The sequence below is a fragment of the Xenia sp. Carnegie-2017 genome, unplaced genomic scaffold (assembly GCF_021976095.1).
Source record: "Xenia sp. Carnegie-2017 unplaced genomic scaffold, XeniaSp_v1 HiC_scaffold_21, whole genome shotgun sequence".
Taxonomy (NCBI): Eukaryota; Metazoa; Cnidaria; class Anthozoa; order Malacalcyonacea; family Xeniidae; genus Xenia; species Xenia sp. Carnegie-2017.
Window position 1 is genome coordinate 8,799,609 of NW_025813484.1, and position 16,399 is coordinate 8,816,007.

The 16,399-nt window shown below is 34.8% G+C and overlaps 3 protein-coding genes and 1 long non-coding RNA gene across 4 annotated transcripts; 1 reads left to right on the plus strand and 3 right to left on the minus strand.

The window, feature by feature from the left end:
- Window positions 1–648: 648 nt before the first annotated feature.
- Window positions 649–11,439, minus strand: LOC124444293 (mediator of RNA polymerase II transcription subunit 24-like). Its single transcript, XM_046994873.1, has 30 exons — window positions 11,259–11,439; window positions 10,003–10,085; window positions 9,684–9,722; window positions 9,508–9,590; window positions 9,334–9,439; window positions 8,739–8,877; window positions 7,721–7,859; window positions 7,094–7,178; window positions 6,910–6,978; window positions 6,279–6,392; window positions 6,071–6,198; window positions 5,903–5,995; window positions 5,746–5,816; window positions 5,575–5,600; window positions 5,094–5,230; window positions 4,986–5,029; window positions 4,818–4,900; window positions 4,560–4,735; window positions 3,957–4,047; window positions 3,711–3,823; window positions 3,052–3,090; window positions 2,900–2,970; window positions 2,813–2,832; window positions 2,576–2,698; window positions 2,455–2,497; window positions 2,266–2,384; window positions 2,035–2,129; window positions 1,889–1,962; window positions 1,528–1,673; window positions 649–1,433 (listed from the first exon to the last, which is right to left on the minus strand). The coding sequence occupies exons 1-30, from the start codon at window positions 11,398–11,400 to the stop codon at window positions 1,293–1,295; spliced, it is 2,832 nt and encodes a 943-aa protein (XP_046850829.1). The 5' UTR covers window positions 11,401–11,439; the 3' UTR covers window positions 649–1,292.
- A 318-nt stretch (window positions 11,440–11,757) lies between these two features.
- Window positions 11,758–13,016, minus strand: LOC124444122. Its single transcript, XR_006947841.1, has 2 exons — window positions 12,938–13,016; window positions 11,758–12,865 (listed from the first exon to the last, which is right to left on the minus strand). It is a non-coding gene; the product is annotated as an uncharacterized LOC124444122 (long non-coding RNA).
- LOC124444120 (kelch-like protein diablo) lies at window positions 12,067–14,010 on the plus strand. The gene is made up of 3 exons (XM_046994705.1): window positions 12,067–12,949; window positions 13,012–13,242; window positions 13,302–14,010. The coding sequence occupies exons 1-3, from the start codon at window positions 12,067–12,069 to the stop codon at window positions 13,910–13,912; spliced, it is 1,725 nt and encodes a 574-aa protein (XP_046850661.1). The 3' UTR covers window positions 13,913–14,010.
- Window positions 13,922–16,272, minus strand: LOC124444121 (tropomyosin-like). The gene is made up of 4 exons (XM_046994706.1): window positions 16,119–16,272; window positions 14,736–15,083; window positions 14,287–14,602; window positions 13,922–14,184 (listed from the first exon to the last, which is right to left on the minus strand). The coding sequence occupies exons 2-4, from the start codon at window positions 15,072–15,074 to the stop codon at window positions 14,075–14,077; spliced, it is 765 nt and encodes a 254-aa protein (XP_046850662.1). The 5' UTR covers window positions 15,075–15,083; window positions 16,119–16,272; the 3' UTR covers window positions 13,922–14,074.
- Between the last annotated feature and the right edge of the window lie 127 nt (window positions 16,273–16,399).

Sequence of the window (16,399 nt, forward strand, 5' to 3'; positions counted from 1 at the left end):
AAAAGACTTACAAGTAAAACAATACGTAACCATACATCAAACAAGGCTTTTGTCATCGAATTTATCGACATTTGAAGTACTTTTTTAAACACTAAATTAAAATTTCAAAAACGTACCTTTCTCTTTCGTCTCTTGAGGGCATCTACTGTTGTGCGAAGTGATTGGCATGTTTAACATTATGTGGTGGCCTGATTTCATTGGCTGATTTCGATGGGCTTGGCTATCTTTTTTCGAGCTCTGATTGGCGGAAATATGAAATAATTTATTCAAGATTTTGATCCCAGCTGAGAAGATGGTATTCTGTGCTTTTTTCCCTCTTCTTTCTTTGAAAAGATAGTTGAAAAGAAAAAATGTTTTCTGTTTTCATCACAAGCAAATATACTTGTAACAGACTAAGTACAGACAATTGTTTTTTATTGGGCTTATAAGAATCCTTTATATTTGTTTTGAATAGAACGATGAACCAATAGCTCCCATTGTGCAAGTGATGTAAGTGGATTTATCACAAACGAATGGATCTTCTGACTATAATCAGAAGGGGAGTATTCTGCCCTGTTATTTCTATATAGTCACTTAAAAGAAATGAAGAATTATAATGTAACTTAAACAAAATAGCAGAACTAAAATTTTTCTACTGAAAATCTCTTATTTAGTGATTATTTAATGATTTTTATTGAATATCATGTTCTACACAAATGGATACTTACAGAATAAATCCATTTTATCAACCAATAGCAACTGCTATCACGCTGTAACAATGAGTTGCAAATCTTATCACAAGCTATACATGTCATATGTATATAAAATTTGAATTTTACATTGTTGTAATTCTATACTTTAAGGATATTTTACATAAGATTTCATAAGATAATCGTGGAATGTTCGTTCCATTGCTGAATCAGAATATAATTTTGGAGCAGATAGATATTTCTAAGAAGACGGTTGAAATAAAGGTATGTCAGAAAAAGTTTCTTATTTATATCCATAACTAAGCATGACAACGTAATCTAGCACCAATCTCAAAGTCAGTCATTTTGTTTGTTAAATTCTTTATCATAACGACCAGACAAACCATTACTGCTCATGTTTACGATATTAACAACATCTAAAAAGTAAGGAATGTTTAACGATGATAAAGCTAAGGATCAACCAGACTTCTGCCTACAATGATGATCATGGTTCTTGACAATTCCAAGTTACCGTTACAGAGATCAAAAGGAATTAATATAATGATCAACTTATCAACTTGGCATCTTTATCGTTAGAGGTTTTCGAAATTTCAAATTCATATTCTACACATGTAAAAATTCAAGTTCTCTACAAACTGCTTTCGCACACAGTTCACGACCTTCACTCGACTCTAAGTCATACAAACCAAGTAAATAATCGGAAGGTAGAGCAGAGCCTGGTACGAACGATACCACTTCGGCTATCTAAGTGGGAAAACAACAGACAATAAAATTTTAAAGAAATAAATAATTATTTCTTTGAGATAGTTATAACTAAAAAAAATGCACAAAAACCTACAAGATGTGGTTGAAGACAGCTTAAGATTGGCGAAGAGAAAACGCCGCTACAAGATATTGCTTGCTTCATAAAAGACACAGCAAACGAGGCTCTAGCCCCAATCTCATTATGGTTCAATTCATGGCACAATTCTTCAAACAACGTAACTAAAATAAATGCATTTACAAATGCAAAATTAACGAAATATAAATATATGAATATGTGTAATGAATATGTGTAAGAAATTTTAATCTTCTTTCTGTATAAAGATGAGAGCTGACCCACAAAGCATATCATTATGCTGTTTGTTTATAGTAAACAGCATTTTAAGACACCACATAACAAGAAATCAATTCTTTGTTTGCAATTTTGCAATTTTTACCAATTCCTTGTTGTATAATTGATTTTGAAGTCCATAATTTATCGTCGTCATCAAAACGCTGAAGTTTGATTGGTCTAAAAATACGAGAGATGTTGCAATGAACCAAAAACAAGACTACAAACAGGCATTAAGGAGACTACAATTACCGTTCAACATCCTCGTCGTCCGATTTCTTTTGTGATTGATCACGAAGTAAACCAATTGCAGTTGAATGTGAGAGAAGACGAGCTACACCCCAGCCCTCGAAGTATGTTCAAAAATTATTTACTTTCAATTCGAAAGATCCACTTCAGTGATGTAATGTTATACGTAGAAGAGTATGACCTCATGTTATATGTAGTAGAGTATGATGTAATGTTGCGTTGCACTATAGATACCTTTGGATCAACAAGAGTTTTTTCCGACTTGGGTTGCTTTATAAGAGCTTTGACAGAAGATAAATACGCCAACGACAGTGAAAATGGATCGAGCAAAACAAGCATTGAACCTATGTCCGCTGTATAAAAAGTTGATTTTATATTGAGATGATTCAATAATTGAAGATATGACAAAACAAGGAAACAAACCAGCTTTCTTTATGTCTTCTTTACGTGTTTGATTCAACAACTCCTGAACATGTTTGAAAAACAGCAATCGTTACATGGAATACAATGGTGATTTACCAACACATAGTTAGATTATACGAACTCTTAATATTGCATCCGCAAAGGCAGAAGGTCCTGTCACATTCAGTATTGAGCGAAATTTATTGAGGGTAGGCAGACTCACAGCACCATCTTCAATTGAAGTGGAAAATAACTTAGTTGTCATCTGTTACGAAGCAAAAACAAAACACGTTATTCAAAATACTTTTTGAAAATAAAACGAAGTTGAATTCTGGGACATATAATTTGCCAGCAGTTAAATCTTGACTAACAAACCAACCTGAAGAGAACTATGGCTGCCTGTAAAAATGATGTAGAACATCAGATGGTTTTGAACAGGTAAACGTGTTTATTGAATTTTGCATACCATGATTTAAATCTTTCCTTCGTCTCAGATCAACTTTCAGTTTATCCAATAAACTTTCTAGCAATGGATGACTGAAAAATTAAGTTAAAATGAAAGTCTCTGGATAGAAGGTTTATCAAATGTCTTTACAATCGATGATATTACAAACTTACTTGGTATTGACGATAGGAGTAATAAGCAAATCGAGAAGACTGTAATGGATAAATGTAAAGCATTATAAATAAATGCAAACTTATTGTACGTAGGAAATAATATTACGTAGACTTTTAGCAAAAAATAACATTTGTGGACAGTTGAGCAGTAAAACTTGAGTAAGAATTTGAAAACCAGTGTTGAAATGATACTGTTAACCATCCACACTGTTAACCATCCACAATGTTAACCATCCACACTGTTAACTATCCACACTGTTAACCATCCACACTGTTAACTATTTATACTGTAAACCAATCATACTGTTATCTATCTATACTGTAAACAAATCATACTGTTAACTATCTATACTATAAACTATTCATACTGTTAACCATATATATTTTTAACAATCAAGCCAACAGTACTCGTCACTATGCACATAACCATTTATCCACATAACCATTTACTTTTGACAGTACTCTCAAATATATTGTTCACAATACTGTTAAACATATTCTTAAACATACTCTTAAACATACTGTTAACCGCACACTTAGTCATACTTTTAACCACACTGTTCACTATACTGTTAATTATAGTCTTAAACATAATCTTAACCTTACTAACAACCATAATGTCAACTTTACTCTAACCCATACCGTTAACCTCAACTTACTTAAAAGCTTTATCTCTTTCTTCAGAAGGAAGACCAAGAATGTAGCTCCTTAGCCAGACTAAAACACACAAAGCAAGAGCAGGACATATTTCTACCATATCTTTACATACTTTCTGTAAAAGAAAAACCAGTACAACACCTTACAAAATAACAACTATACAACGCAGTAAAAATCTCCATCTCCAAATAAAAGCTGGAGCGAAAACAAAACAGGTCAAGCAAAACATTGCTGACATAGCAATCCACCTTAAATGTCTCTGGGAGTGGTGTAGGACACGTGAGCAGCTCGTGAACAGCTTGACAGACGTTCCAACAAGCTCTTCCCCAGTGCGTCGTGCTTTACATAAAAGATATTCGTTAATGATAACCATTTAATTGTTGATAACTAATGAGTTTATATCGTGAGATTCTACCTTTATTTCATGAACGCTATTACGTCATAATTATGTGGGTAGATCATTAAACTAAAATTCATGGAACGCTATTACGTCATAATTATGTGGGTAGATCATTAAACTAAATTTCGTGGAACGCTACCTGTAATACAAAACCCTAATAATTTTTTGAAGTCGTGATTTTACCCCAGACACGCGAGATTTCACCCCAGACACGAGTGTGTAGCCAATCATTACTCCGCGAGAGAATCTCGAAACATTAAACACGCGTATATGGGGCAAAATCTCGAGTGTCTGATGCAAGATTTGCCTTCAATTATTTGCTTCAGGTAGCGTTCCATGTATTTTAGTTCAACGAGGTCGACACGAAGATAACAAGTTAACAGCATCAGTGAGTATTTCGGTAGTTTTTTGTACATTTCGTCATTTGAATTTGCGATGAAAACAATCTTACGTTAGCTTTGGTATTTTTCCTCTAAGAAATTGATCTAAAATCTCATCAACGGTCGCCTTGTCAACCAAACGTGATAAAACCTTGGCGATTGGCTGATCTTTTTTATTCGTTATGTAGAGATTCACCCATCCGACAAAGAAGCCCCAACCGCTGCTGTCAGCGGCGTTTAGCACAGCCTTCGGAGGAATAAGATTTCAAGCATGAAAAAGATTATACGAAAAGGATTATATCATTTCGAATCGAGACAAATTTGTTTACCATTTTTCCAAAGTTGACCACAATATAACACAGTATGACGAACGAGTGATGGAATAATTCACTGCGATGCTCAGCAAGTTTTTCTAAAGTAAATACGAATTATTTGTAATTGACGGATGAATCGAAAAAGTTAAGGAAAAAGCAAGGTTAAATTGCAAGAGGTCATACCATCTTCCACGGGACCCTGGCATGATTCTGCTGTCTCATTAAGTCTACAAAAATTAATGTGGGAAACACAAACTTTGAAATACGAACAAAACGAAAACATTTCAATACCTCAAGACAGCACCGCTAATTTCTTTAAGTTTTCCACGATTTAAGGCGGCAATAGATATCCACATAAGTTTATCAGGTCTATTCACCAATTCTTTAATTACAACGAAACTATCCTTTGTTTGTTCCATGCCTAAAATCTAGAAAGCAATACTCTCACACGTCCATTCTCAAATATAAAACATCCAACTTTATAACGAGAAAATCTCGCCTCAGACCACAAGTATACAGACTCATCTTCAATGATTTTGTGCAAGCGTTTTACCCCATTGGTTCTCTACTTAGCCAGTGAAGGAAACATAGTCAACCCCCTCGATAGGTTTTCGTTTGAATCTTCTATCCTCTATTATGAATGTAGGGGAGTTGCCACTTTTTCTACATAGCCTAAATGGCGAACGTATGACATAAACGCTTGCATTAAAATCACCGAATACGACCCTTTATGTGCTAGTATTCTGTTGACTTCATTAGCTACATTTTATACCTGAAGTATGTTTCCAAGTTCAGATTCTAAAAAGGTGGTAAAAAAAATATTCCATTACACGTTTATTACACGTGTTATAAACTCCATTACACGTTTATTACACGTGTTATAAATTCCATTACACGTTTATTACACGTGTTATAAATAAGAAACATAATAATTATAACCTACCTGCTGCAGTTAAAGTTTGTACAGGTGAAATGTTTTGGTTACTCACTGAACTTAATCGCTCGGAAATTATCCTGTAAAACCAACGATTTAATAGAGACAAGACACAAATGAATGGATATACAGTCTACACTGAAAGATAATTTTGATCCTTTCCGACCTTTTACTTCGAAGAGGCTCGTAATATTGCTGTAGTTGAGGCACTGGCATTCTTAATATAAACTGCTGACACACAGTATCGTAGGCGTTGATTCTGAAATAAAATACATTCACATCATAAGGTACAGTGTAAAAATAGATTTAAGAAAGACTACGCATGTGCAAACACCTCAACTTGGCATCAATACAATCCCACAACTGCGTGAACTGTAACAACTGCTGTAATACAGTAACTATGACAACCACGTCAACGCCAAAGTGGTGTTTCTTCTCTAGCTCAATTATTATAAATGGTATCTGATGGAAAAAGCGAAATGGAGAAAACCAGATTTGAGAAATTCATAACACATCAAACACAAAAAAAAAAGAAGAGGAACCTTATGATAAAGATAACTGTAGGATAACGCATCATCAAATGAGTTCGTTGATTGAAGCAAGTTGACAAGACAACACCGAACGAGTTCTGTGTAAAACTGTACTCTTGTTAGATTCTAAAATTTTTCAAAATTAATAATTTTGGCAAAAGTTTAACATGCAAGCGGACGGGGTTACTGAAAAAGGTAGAAGATAAGTACCGCGGGCTTATGAAAAACCCAGCAGAACAAATGACTAATCTTCGTGTTGAAATCACATGCACTGATAACAAATAAGGACAACAAATAAGGATAACAAATAAGGATAACAAATAAGGATAACAAATAAGGATAACAAATAAGGACAACAATGGATGAGAGGTGATGAAATGGGATTTCATAAATTATACAAACGTCAAACAAAGACAATAATGGATGAGAGATGATGAAATGGGATTTCATACATCATACTCACGTTAAACAGAGACAATAATGGATAAGAGGTGATGAAATGGGATTTCATACATCATACTCACGTTAAACAAGGGCAATGTTGAGCAAATTGTGAAATTCAATATTTCTCTTTATCATTGTAAAATTTCATGAATAAGTTTTTCGTGTTTCTATTTCATTAACAAGTCAAAGAAATTTCTACCTGAGTTCGATAAACAAGATCAGCCAAATTATACATTTGATCAAATTCGTCTTCTGGATACAAAAATGTCTACACAAACCGTAAGAAAATGAAAGAAAGTTTATTAGGAAAAAAAACTTTAGGAACAAACAAAAATTAAAACATAGAGAAAAAATTACGTAGAAGAATGAAGAATGAAACAGACCTGTGAATACGCCATGATGTGAATAGCCATGTTAGGAACGAGTCCAGGTTGACAATCATCACTGATGGGAGATAAAGTTTGAAGACTAAAAAAGTTAGAAAACATTCATATTGTAGTCTTACTATGCTATGGATATGGAAAATGAAAAACTGGTTGCCTGGTTACTCGTGAAGAGAGACTGGGGTTGATAATTACATCGAGCATCCTTTTATTGTTTTACTAACTTTATTTATTGTGAAATTCGCTTTATTTCGCCAAAATTTCTCATGAAGCTTTGTAAACATGCTCAAAAAAACAACGCATTTCACCTCGTTTTATAAACTTATACAAAAAGTAGGATGAAACACGGCACAAAAAGTAAACATGCTCAAAAACAACGCATTTCACCTCGTTTTATAAACTTATACAAAATTAAGATGAAACACGGCACAAAATAAACCATACAAATAAGAAATAATATTAAAAATGGCATTGTAATATAATCTACGATCTAAAATGTCACCTCTACTATTATTCATAATCTCTATGATATAAACTTCATATAAGATTTTCTAAAGCTCGTATCAGCTCGAACGACACAGTCAAGAAAACATTTCATCATCACGAAGAGCGAGGAGTAACACTGACCGCTTAATATCGTGGACTAAATCTTTCAAATGCTCCCGAACTTCGTTCATGACGTCACAATTCACTAGAACCTGTGTTTGTTTAACGGAGAGATTTTGAAGACTGGTTTGAAGGATCTGATCCCACGCCATGCTAGCATCTACAGTACCAATGGTTGAAAGATGTAAAAAATCATATGTAAAAGGAAAGAGAAAAGATATAGTATTGAAATAATAACAATGATCAATGATCTTTTGTATATATTAATGATCTTTTGTATATATCAATGATCTTTTGTATATATTAATGATCTTTTGAGGATACCAATGATCACTTGTATATCAATGATCTTTTGAGTATATCAATGATCTTTTGTATATATCAATGATCTTTTGAGCATAGCAATGATCTTTTGAGTGTAGTAATGATCTTTTGAGTAAAATAAAAACAGTGGCCACAAGTTCTTCAACAAACTTTTAATGAAGTTTCTTCGTAATGAAGGATGTCGTTTAATTGAACATAATCCATTGCAATATATTTTCGTTCGCTAATAAAGTAATTTTCACTTTTTCTGAGTAGTGCAAATCTGTGCACAAAACAAATCAATTGCAATTGACGATAAACTCATGACATCACATCGAATTTATACCAGTTGGAGCACAAAGGATTGTGGTCCGTTAAGTCACGCAATAAACTGGGAATACAGGTTAAAAACTGGTTTTAATTGGGTCCTTAAAATCCTGCAACATCCTCTATTTTTTCCACATTTTTTTTGTAAAATGGAGAACAAACTACCATTTTCTTATTTTTTTCTCGCCGGAAGAATGAAACGAAGATCTACCATCGCATTTTACGTCTTTCAGGAAATAGTAGTTTGATCTAACATCGACGCATTGTTGTTCTCAAACAACGGTGTTTTCTATTTTTACGTAGAATTTGTTTTAACAAAAAGTTTCATGAATGAATGCATACCTGAATATAGAAATATAAATCATTTCTTTGACAAGAACAATAAATTTAGATGAAAGTTAAAACTTACACTGATCCTGTTTCTTGCCAATAATCACAAGACTTCGAAGTACAGTATTTTCAATAAGTTCTTTGATAATAACTTTACATTTCTTTGCACTTGTAAAACACACAGATGTGGCTTGATCGTCATCTGGAGTGATTAATGACTAAAATAAAATAAATTGTACTGAATTTCGTGCAATGTTGACTTGATTTCTTTCTCATAATTTTATTTATACAATAATAACACGAGCTGTCTTGAATTGTGAAAATTATTGCTTGGAATGGACTCTGAATTAGGAATAGCCACATCCTATCATCATGAAAACTAGTTGAATTTTCTTTCTATATACTTGGTCCACCATTTCTACACATATATAAGTTATATAAAAACTTATTACCTCTACAACACACATGAAGAGTTCAATAATACAGTTATTACTACACATATATAAGTTATATAAAAACTTATTACCTCTACAACACACATGAAGAGTTCAATAATACAGTTATTACTACACATATATAAGTTATATAAAAACTTATTACCTCTACAACACACATGAAGAGTTCAATAATACAGTTATTACTGCACATATATAAGTTACAGAAACACTTATTACCTCTACAACACAGATGAGGAGTTTTACTATACAGTTGAAAGTCCAGTACGAAGTATGAGACAATGCCACAGACATATCGAGACAATCTTTTTTATCACCATGACAACTGGAATATAAAATACATCTACTTTAGTGTAATACAATTTGTGGACAAGGCTTTCCAATGAAATTTACCTTATATTGGTAATGATGTCCCACAATAGTTCAAGAAGAGCATAAAGTGTCCGAAATCTTGATGGTTCTTGAACATCTTCAAACTACAAATGTAATGCTAATCAGTAAAGCTGCAAAACATTGAGGCAAGCCACTTATTTTATTGTTAGATGATGCAAAATAAAAAATATTCTTGCCTGCTCTATTGCTTTAAGAACGGATGAATAGGGAATGACCTGGAAATTTAAAATGAAAACAAAGTAAATAGTAATTGCAAAGAAACATCAAATCAATTTGTTTGCAGTAACAAAAAATATGATTTATTCACGCTGCCTTGCTTATGATTCCAGCCTAAACATGATGATTTCATTCCCAAAAACATTAGATTGGTTTTTAAAAAAATAGTGAAAATCTCCCGGCGCATAACTACAATTTTACCTTTCTTAGTGAATGATCTTACTAAACAAAACTTTATACAAAATCAAAAAAAGTTAACATTCTTGTTTAGTTTGTCACCTTGTTGATGGCTGCATACTTTATGTAAGACAAAAGTAATGTGTTAGGCGTGCTTCCAATCGTCGCCTGTTCAATCAAAGCCACTATAAACAAGGAATAAACAATGGAGGAATACTTTGAAGATAAATGATAGTATTAGTAAATACTGGAATATTAATGAATAATAAAAGAACAAATATTATAATATAAATAAATCATAATAAATTACATTACATTATCAAACAAAACAAAACAAACAAACAACATTTGTATACCGGCCAGTATTAATCCCCGCCAGGGGGGTTGACTGGTCCATGAACTTTCGCGTCTCTATCTCGCCATATCTCGTTATAATCGCCTTCATATCACTGTTCACAGCATCCATCCATCTCCTTCTCGGTCTAGACTCCATCAACATTCATATGCAGCGTTCTATTTCAGACTTTCTTCCTCCTTTCCACATGCCCAAACCACCTCAAACGCTGGCCTACCCATTTCGATACACTCAACACCAACTCTTTCTCTAATCTCTTCACATCCTATCCATCAACGTTACCACACATCATCCTAAGCATTCTCCTTTCCGTCGACGCCAATCTTCTCAGGTCCTCTGCTTTCGGCGCCCAACACTCTGCTCCATATCCCAAAACACTTCTAACATATGCCTTGTACAATTCATTACATTACATTATCATATTACTGATATTAATCAGTAGAAATATTATCGTAATAAAGTAAATGGTTTGAACCAGGGAGTATCGTTTCATGTTTTTTTTTATAAATGTAGATTGTCCAGGTTGGTATAGTTTTGAGGACTGTTTTTGTTGTTGTTGACTGACGTTTCGACAACCTTAGTGGTGGTCATCTTCATAGTCAAATGAGGAGTAAACGTCAGGTTAGCCGTATTTGTTATCTGGTTATCGGCTAAACTGACGTTTACTCCTCATTTGACTCTGAAGATGACTACCACTAAGGTTGTCTAAACATCAGTCAATAACAACAAAAACAGTCCTTCTCAGGACTATACCAACCTGGACGATCTACTTTTACGAACATGTAGAAATATTATTCTTTGCACATGTAGCCTTTGCTCAATTTACTCACTGAACAATTCAAATAAGCAGTCAACGCAAATACCACAACATAAACATAAAACTATAAAAAAACACTCCAAAATATGCAATTTTGTAAACAACAATTACGATATATTGATGTTAAATATTTTATACTTCGTCACGTGTTTAAAGTACATCAATTTCAAACAAATTCGTGGATACCTGGCAAGCTATCTTTCAATTCAGCATCTTCTAAAAGCGTTCCTCGCAATTTTTTAGCCCATTGCAATGGAGTCCAACGTTCTCTCCACGCTTGTAAAATTAACGTTGATGTATGTTGTGAAAAAGGCAAACTATCCGCCATGTTAGATATGAATATGTAAAATATGAGGTCAGCGTTAGTTTTATCCACGAATACTTGAAGTAATTTGAACACTACATGAATGAATGAATCTTCGTTCGTGAAGAAAGAGGCTCGTATGGTTGCCATTGATCCTCTTAGATAGTTATAATTTGCCAATGTTAATACGCCAGAATGGGACGTTATTGATCAATAAATTAAAACTCATGTTGGACAATCAAAGAGCAGAACTTTGCAATTTGCGAGTTCAACATTACAAGCAAGCCTTATCTTTAAAGTAAACCCTCCCCCCCAAAAAAACTAAAGGCAACGGCGAATCATCAATGTCCTTAAACAAAAGAAATGCAGTTCAATCACTACTTCACTTCCTGAAATAGTCATATTATTCACATCATTAATCATTTCTGGGATATGAACACAGTAGATTTAAGTGAAAATTGTTAGTCTAAAACACTTTTGACTGATATAAAATTTCTTGTAGTACACATTGTAGTGAACGTTTTATGACATTGTAAAGATTGTATGTTTGGCACGAAGTTATAACGCGAGAGTGTTTAATCATGCTTATCAATCACCAGCACAAAACTAGCTAAACTTCTTTCGCTCGGAAACTAGGTAATGTAATGACGAGTCTTCATCAAAATCCTTTGAGAGATAAAGTTAAGGAAAATGGATTCATCATCAAAATATGGGAAAGGTTCATACGAATTCAACGACAAAATTGCTTTGACTGATGCATTCAAAATTATGACGGATTTCCGTAGAGAATCTGTATTCACCGATGTTGTGATTTGCACGGACGACAACAAGCAGTTTACATGTCATAAGCTTGTCTTAGCCTCAGCAAGCTCGTATTTTCGCGCTATGTTTCTGGCTGACATGAAAGAATGTCAGGAAACTCATATCACAATCAGGGATGTCGATTCCATAGCTCTTGAGCAGCTCATAGAGTTTTGTTACAGAGCAACAGTAACAATAACACACGACAACGTGCAACAGTTGCTCGTTGCGAGTGGCATGTTGCAGTTCACCAAGGTGCAAAAATTATGCATGGAATATTTGTTGAGTAATCTTGACGAAGCCAACTGTCTTGGAATATGGAAATTGGCCGAAGTCATTCCTAGAAATGAGACAATTGTAGCAAAAATCGAGAGCTTCGTTAAAACCAACTTCTTACACATTGCCCAATATGACGAATTTTTAGATTTGACCGCAGAGCGACTGTTGAAATTTCTGAAATCAGACGAATTAAGGATCTTGAATGAGAATGACTTGGTAACTGCAATCATTCGTTGGGTAAAATTTGATCAAAATAAAAGAATCTTGTTTTTAGAAGATCTGATGAAATATGTCCGTTTCTCACAAATCACTAGACGATATTTGATTGATATTTTAGACAACGAACTTATCGTAGGAAACGAGTTCTGTAGAGAGTTGATTATCGATTCTATTCGCTACCATCTCCTTCCTGAAACACGAAAAAGTTTTAGTGAGAAAATGGACGGACAGAGAGAGAGAATTAGCCGATATTTGTACTTACTTGGCGGTGAAGGTGATCATTAAAACAAATATCTGGTTATGTTTTGTCTTTTTTATCAATCAATTATTCTTTAGATTGTGGAAACATCCTTAGTAATGTCGAGTGCTACGACTGCAGCACAGGAGACTGGCACGAGCTTACTCCCATGATCATTCCCAGGAAATTTGTTGGTACGGCGATACTTGATGGTCAGTTGTATGCTGTAGGTGGGATTAACAACCAGTATGGCGACCTCGTGACAGTCGAGGCTTGCAATATCTCCACCAATCATTGGTCCTCTTTGGCTCCACTGCAAAATTGCAAAGGTAATCTTCGACATCAGTGATCTGAATGAACTTATCTTAAACTTCTTGCTATGTCCTAGGTTCAATTGCAGTTGCTGTTCTTGATGGCTGGCTTTACGTCGCAGGAGGCACTGAAAATGGCGAGGTTCTAAAATCTGTAGAACGCTACGATTGCTTATCAAATAACTGGCTTCCAGTCCCCCATATGAGCCTTCCCCGTAGTCATTTTTGCCTTCAACCTGTCTCTGGAAAAATTTACGCCATCGGTGGGTACTGTGGATCATGTACAATACCCCATGTGGAATTTTTTGATCCACTCTCAAACATGTGGACAGAAGTTGCGTGCATGAATAAACCACGTATGCATCACGCTTCCACACATCATGGTAAAAACATCTATGTTGTTGGCGGTGCTAACAAGTATGCTGTTTTGAATTCAGTGGAACTTCTCGATGTTGAAAGCAACACTTGGAGTTTGATCCGCAATTGTTTCAACCCTAGAAGTGGTCTACGTGCGGAGATAATGAAGACAGAACGGGATAACGATTGTTTTCTATGGATAATAGGAGGTCACGACCATAAAAATAGGAATTTCAGTACAATATTGAAGTTACGTGTACCTGATCTTAGTTATGAAAGCGAGATATCGATGCCTAGAACCTGTGTTTTTGCAGGACAAACAAACATATGAACATGCAGGTTTAAGTTGGAACAATTGACTTGATAACTTGTATTCTCAACAACAATAAACATTGTTTGATCAAAAGATAAAATTCAATATTCTCGATATAAAATGTTCTATTTTAGGTAATATTTAAAAACGTCTGAAAGTCTCTCTTATGGCTTTTGCACTTCATTCGTTACCTTCTACAGGATCAGGAGTCATGTCAAGTAACTCATTCATCGTTGCTTCAAGCTCATCCTTGATCGCCGCAGTCTTCTTTTGTTCAAGTTCGATACCTCCTAAAAACATAAAAGAAGACAAGTTTTGAAGATATCACATACAGTATACAGATATTTTTCTTTCTTCACTCTTTTCCACACTTTAATCATTCATCAACGTACCACCCAGACTGTCTCGCAGCACTTCAAGAGTCGTCGCCATACGTTCGGCGTGATCCGCTCTCTGGTCGGTTTCCTTGACTTGGGCCTCGAGATACCTCACTTGGTCTTCTAATGTCATTTCACGCTGGCTGGCTTCTTCATCTCTCGATTCAAGATCTTTAAGATCAGTGCTAACCTGTTCTGCTTCGTTCTCGAGTTTCTCAACTTTCTTCTGGGCACCAGTGAGACGTTCATAGACTCTACCAAGATCTCCTTCGAGTACCTTCAACTTATTCAAGGCGTCGTCATGTTTTTGGGTGTTTTCCGTGAGCAAAACCTTGAAGATAAACAAAAAAATGTGTTGTTTTCCTATTAAGAGAGACTTTGTTCGTCAATCTAAATTTTATCTTGTCTTAATTGTAAAGGTCTTTCACCTTCAATTTATCAGTAAGATAAGATAAACTTTGTACCTTGGTATCTTTTGTGCTTTGCTCAAACATGACCAAATCTTGGTCGTTATCTGTCTCTCTCCCTTCCAAGTCTTTACGTACATTGTCATTTTCAAGGATACGCTCGTTTGCAGCGTCTAGCTTTGCACTCACATCTGACTTTAATTGTTCGATGCGCTCAATCTCCGTTTGCAACTGGAAAACACGATTTTTCAGTGAGGACACCTCGCCCTCAGCTGTCAAACAACGCGCCTCAGCTTCGCGTTTTTGTAACTCAAGGTCTTTCGCACGTTCTTCGGCGTCATCGATGCCGTCACGCATCTCAGCCATACGCTTCTTAACTTGGGCTACAGCACTCATTTTATAAATCTACGAAAAGAATAGCGTTGCAAACACACTTAAAATTTTCCTACAATTCACCCCGTTCGAATAAAATTTTTAAGTATCTATTTCCAATCGATTTTTACGGGAGTTTCGTTAAAATGTACTTGAAGCACCCCGATAGAAACATTGCTGATAGATGACGAAAGAGAGATAAGTGCAGACCTTTGAAACAAAAGATTACAACAGTATCATCTTACTGTCTTAGAATGACAGTATTTGTCTTTGACAGTATTTGTATTTTGGCAAAATGACTGTAAAATGAAACATTACAATAGCACAATCGATATCAAATTCGCACAAACTAAATAGCTTTATGTGATAAATAATGAGATATGCAGAAAGTGCGGTTGAAAGTACGCAAATTATGCAAAATCGTCACAGTACTGAACATTACAGTCGCCTTGATAAAAATCTATTCATTTTGTAAAAGTCAAACAGCTTGTCCACGAGTTCCACATATCGTAGTCTATTTTTGTGTATAACTTATTTGCCATGGTTGAAGATTTATTTTTATTTCATAAACAAGGATCTTTATTTAAAGAACAGATGTTTTGATCATCCATAGATAGGTTACTGCCTACACGCGAATGACCCCAAAGTCACGACTTTAATCCTTCTTCTAGACGCAATAATAAAGTCACGCAGCCTCGATATTCAGGAAAAAAAGCACAATATTCGGACCTTGCAAAGAACTTTTAACTCACATGTCCACATCAATTGAGGAATTTATGCTTATTCAGACGTCAAAACTTTTTTTCATGAATGTAAAATATCACTAGCACGATAAGTTTTCGAAGAGTTTGTGTCATTAATGTTTTTCGCCATGAAAGAACAGGTAGCGGGCCATGAACTTTGCTGACACTATGCTAAAGGACACACAACACTTTGTGCGAGAAAAGTACAAAACAGCTCATGACTATGCGGAAGAAGTTGTAAAACGTTCATAGTGAAATGAAAGGAGATGAGCGATGCAATAATAAAATTTAAAAATTGTAAATCAAAACTCATTTGTATTCTTACCTTTTCAAGAAGTTAACACGATAAACACCGAAAAGTTCACACTATGTTGTGCTTTCTGTTGGCAGTGACGCTTGTGAAAGAACTCAGCGAGTTTTGAAATCGTTTACGTCTGCTTTTGTATGCTTAGAACGACAAACTTGCATCTCCAATTTCTTTAACTTGTTGCGGAAGTAACCTTGTTTGTAAACTTAAAGCACGTGTTATGGCCATATTAGGAGCTTTCGCATGAAAATATGCGTAAAGTATGCAAATGAGCACCCAAAAAAATTTCCATGTTGCGT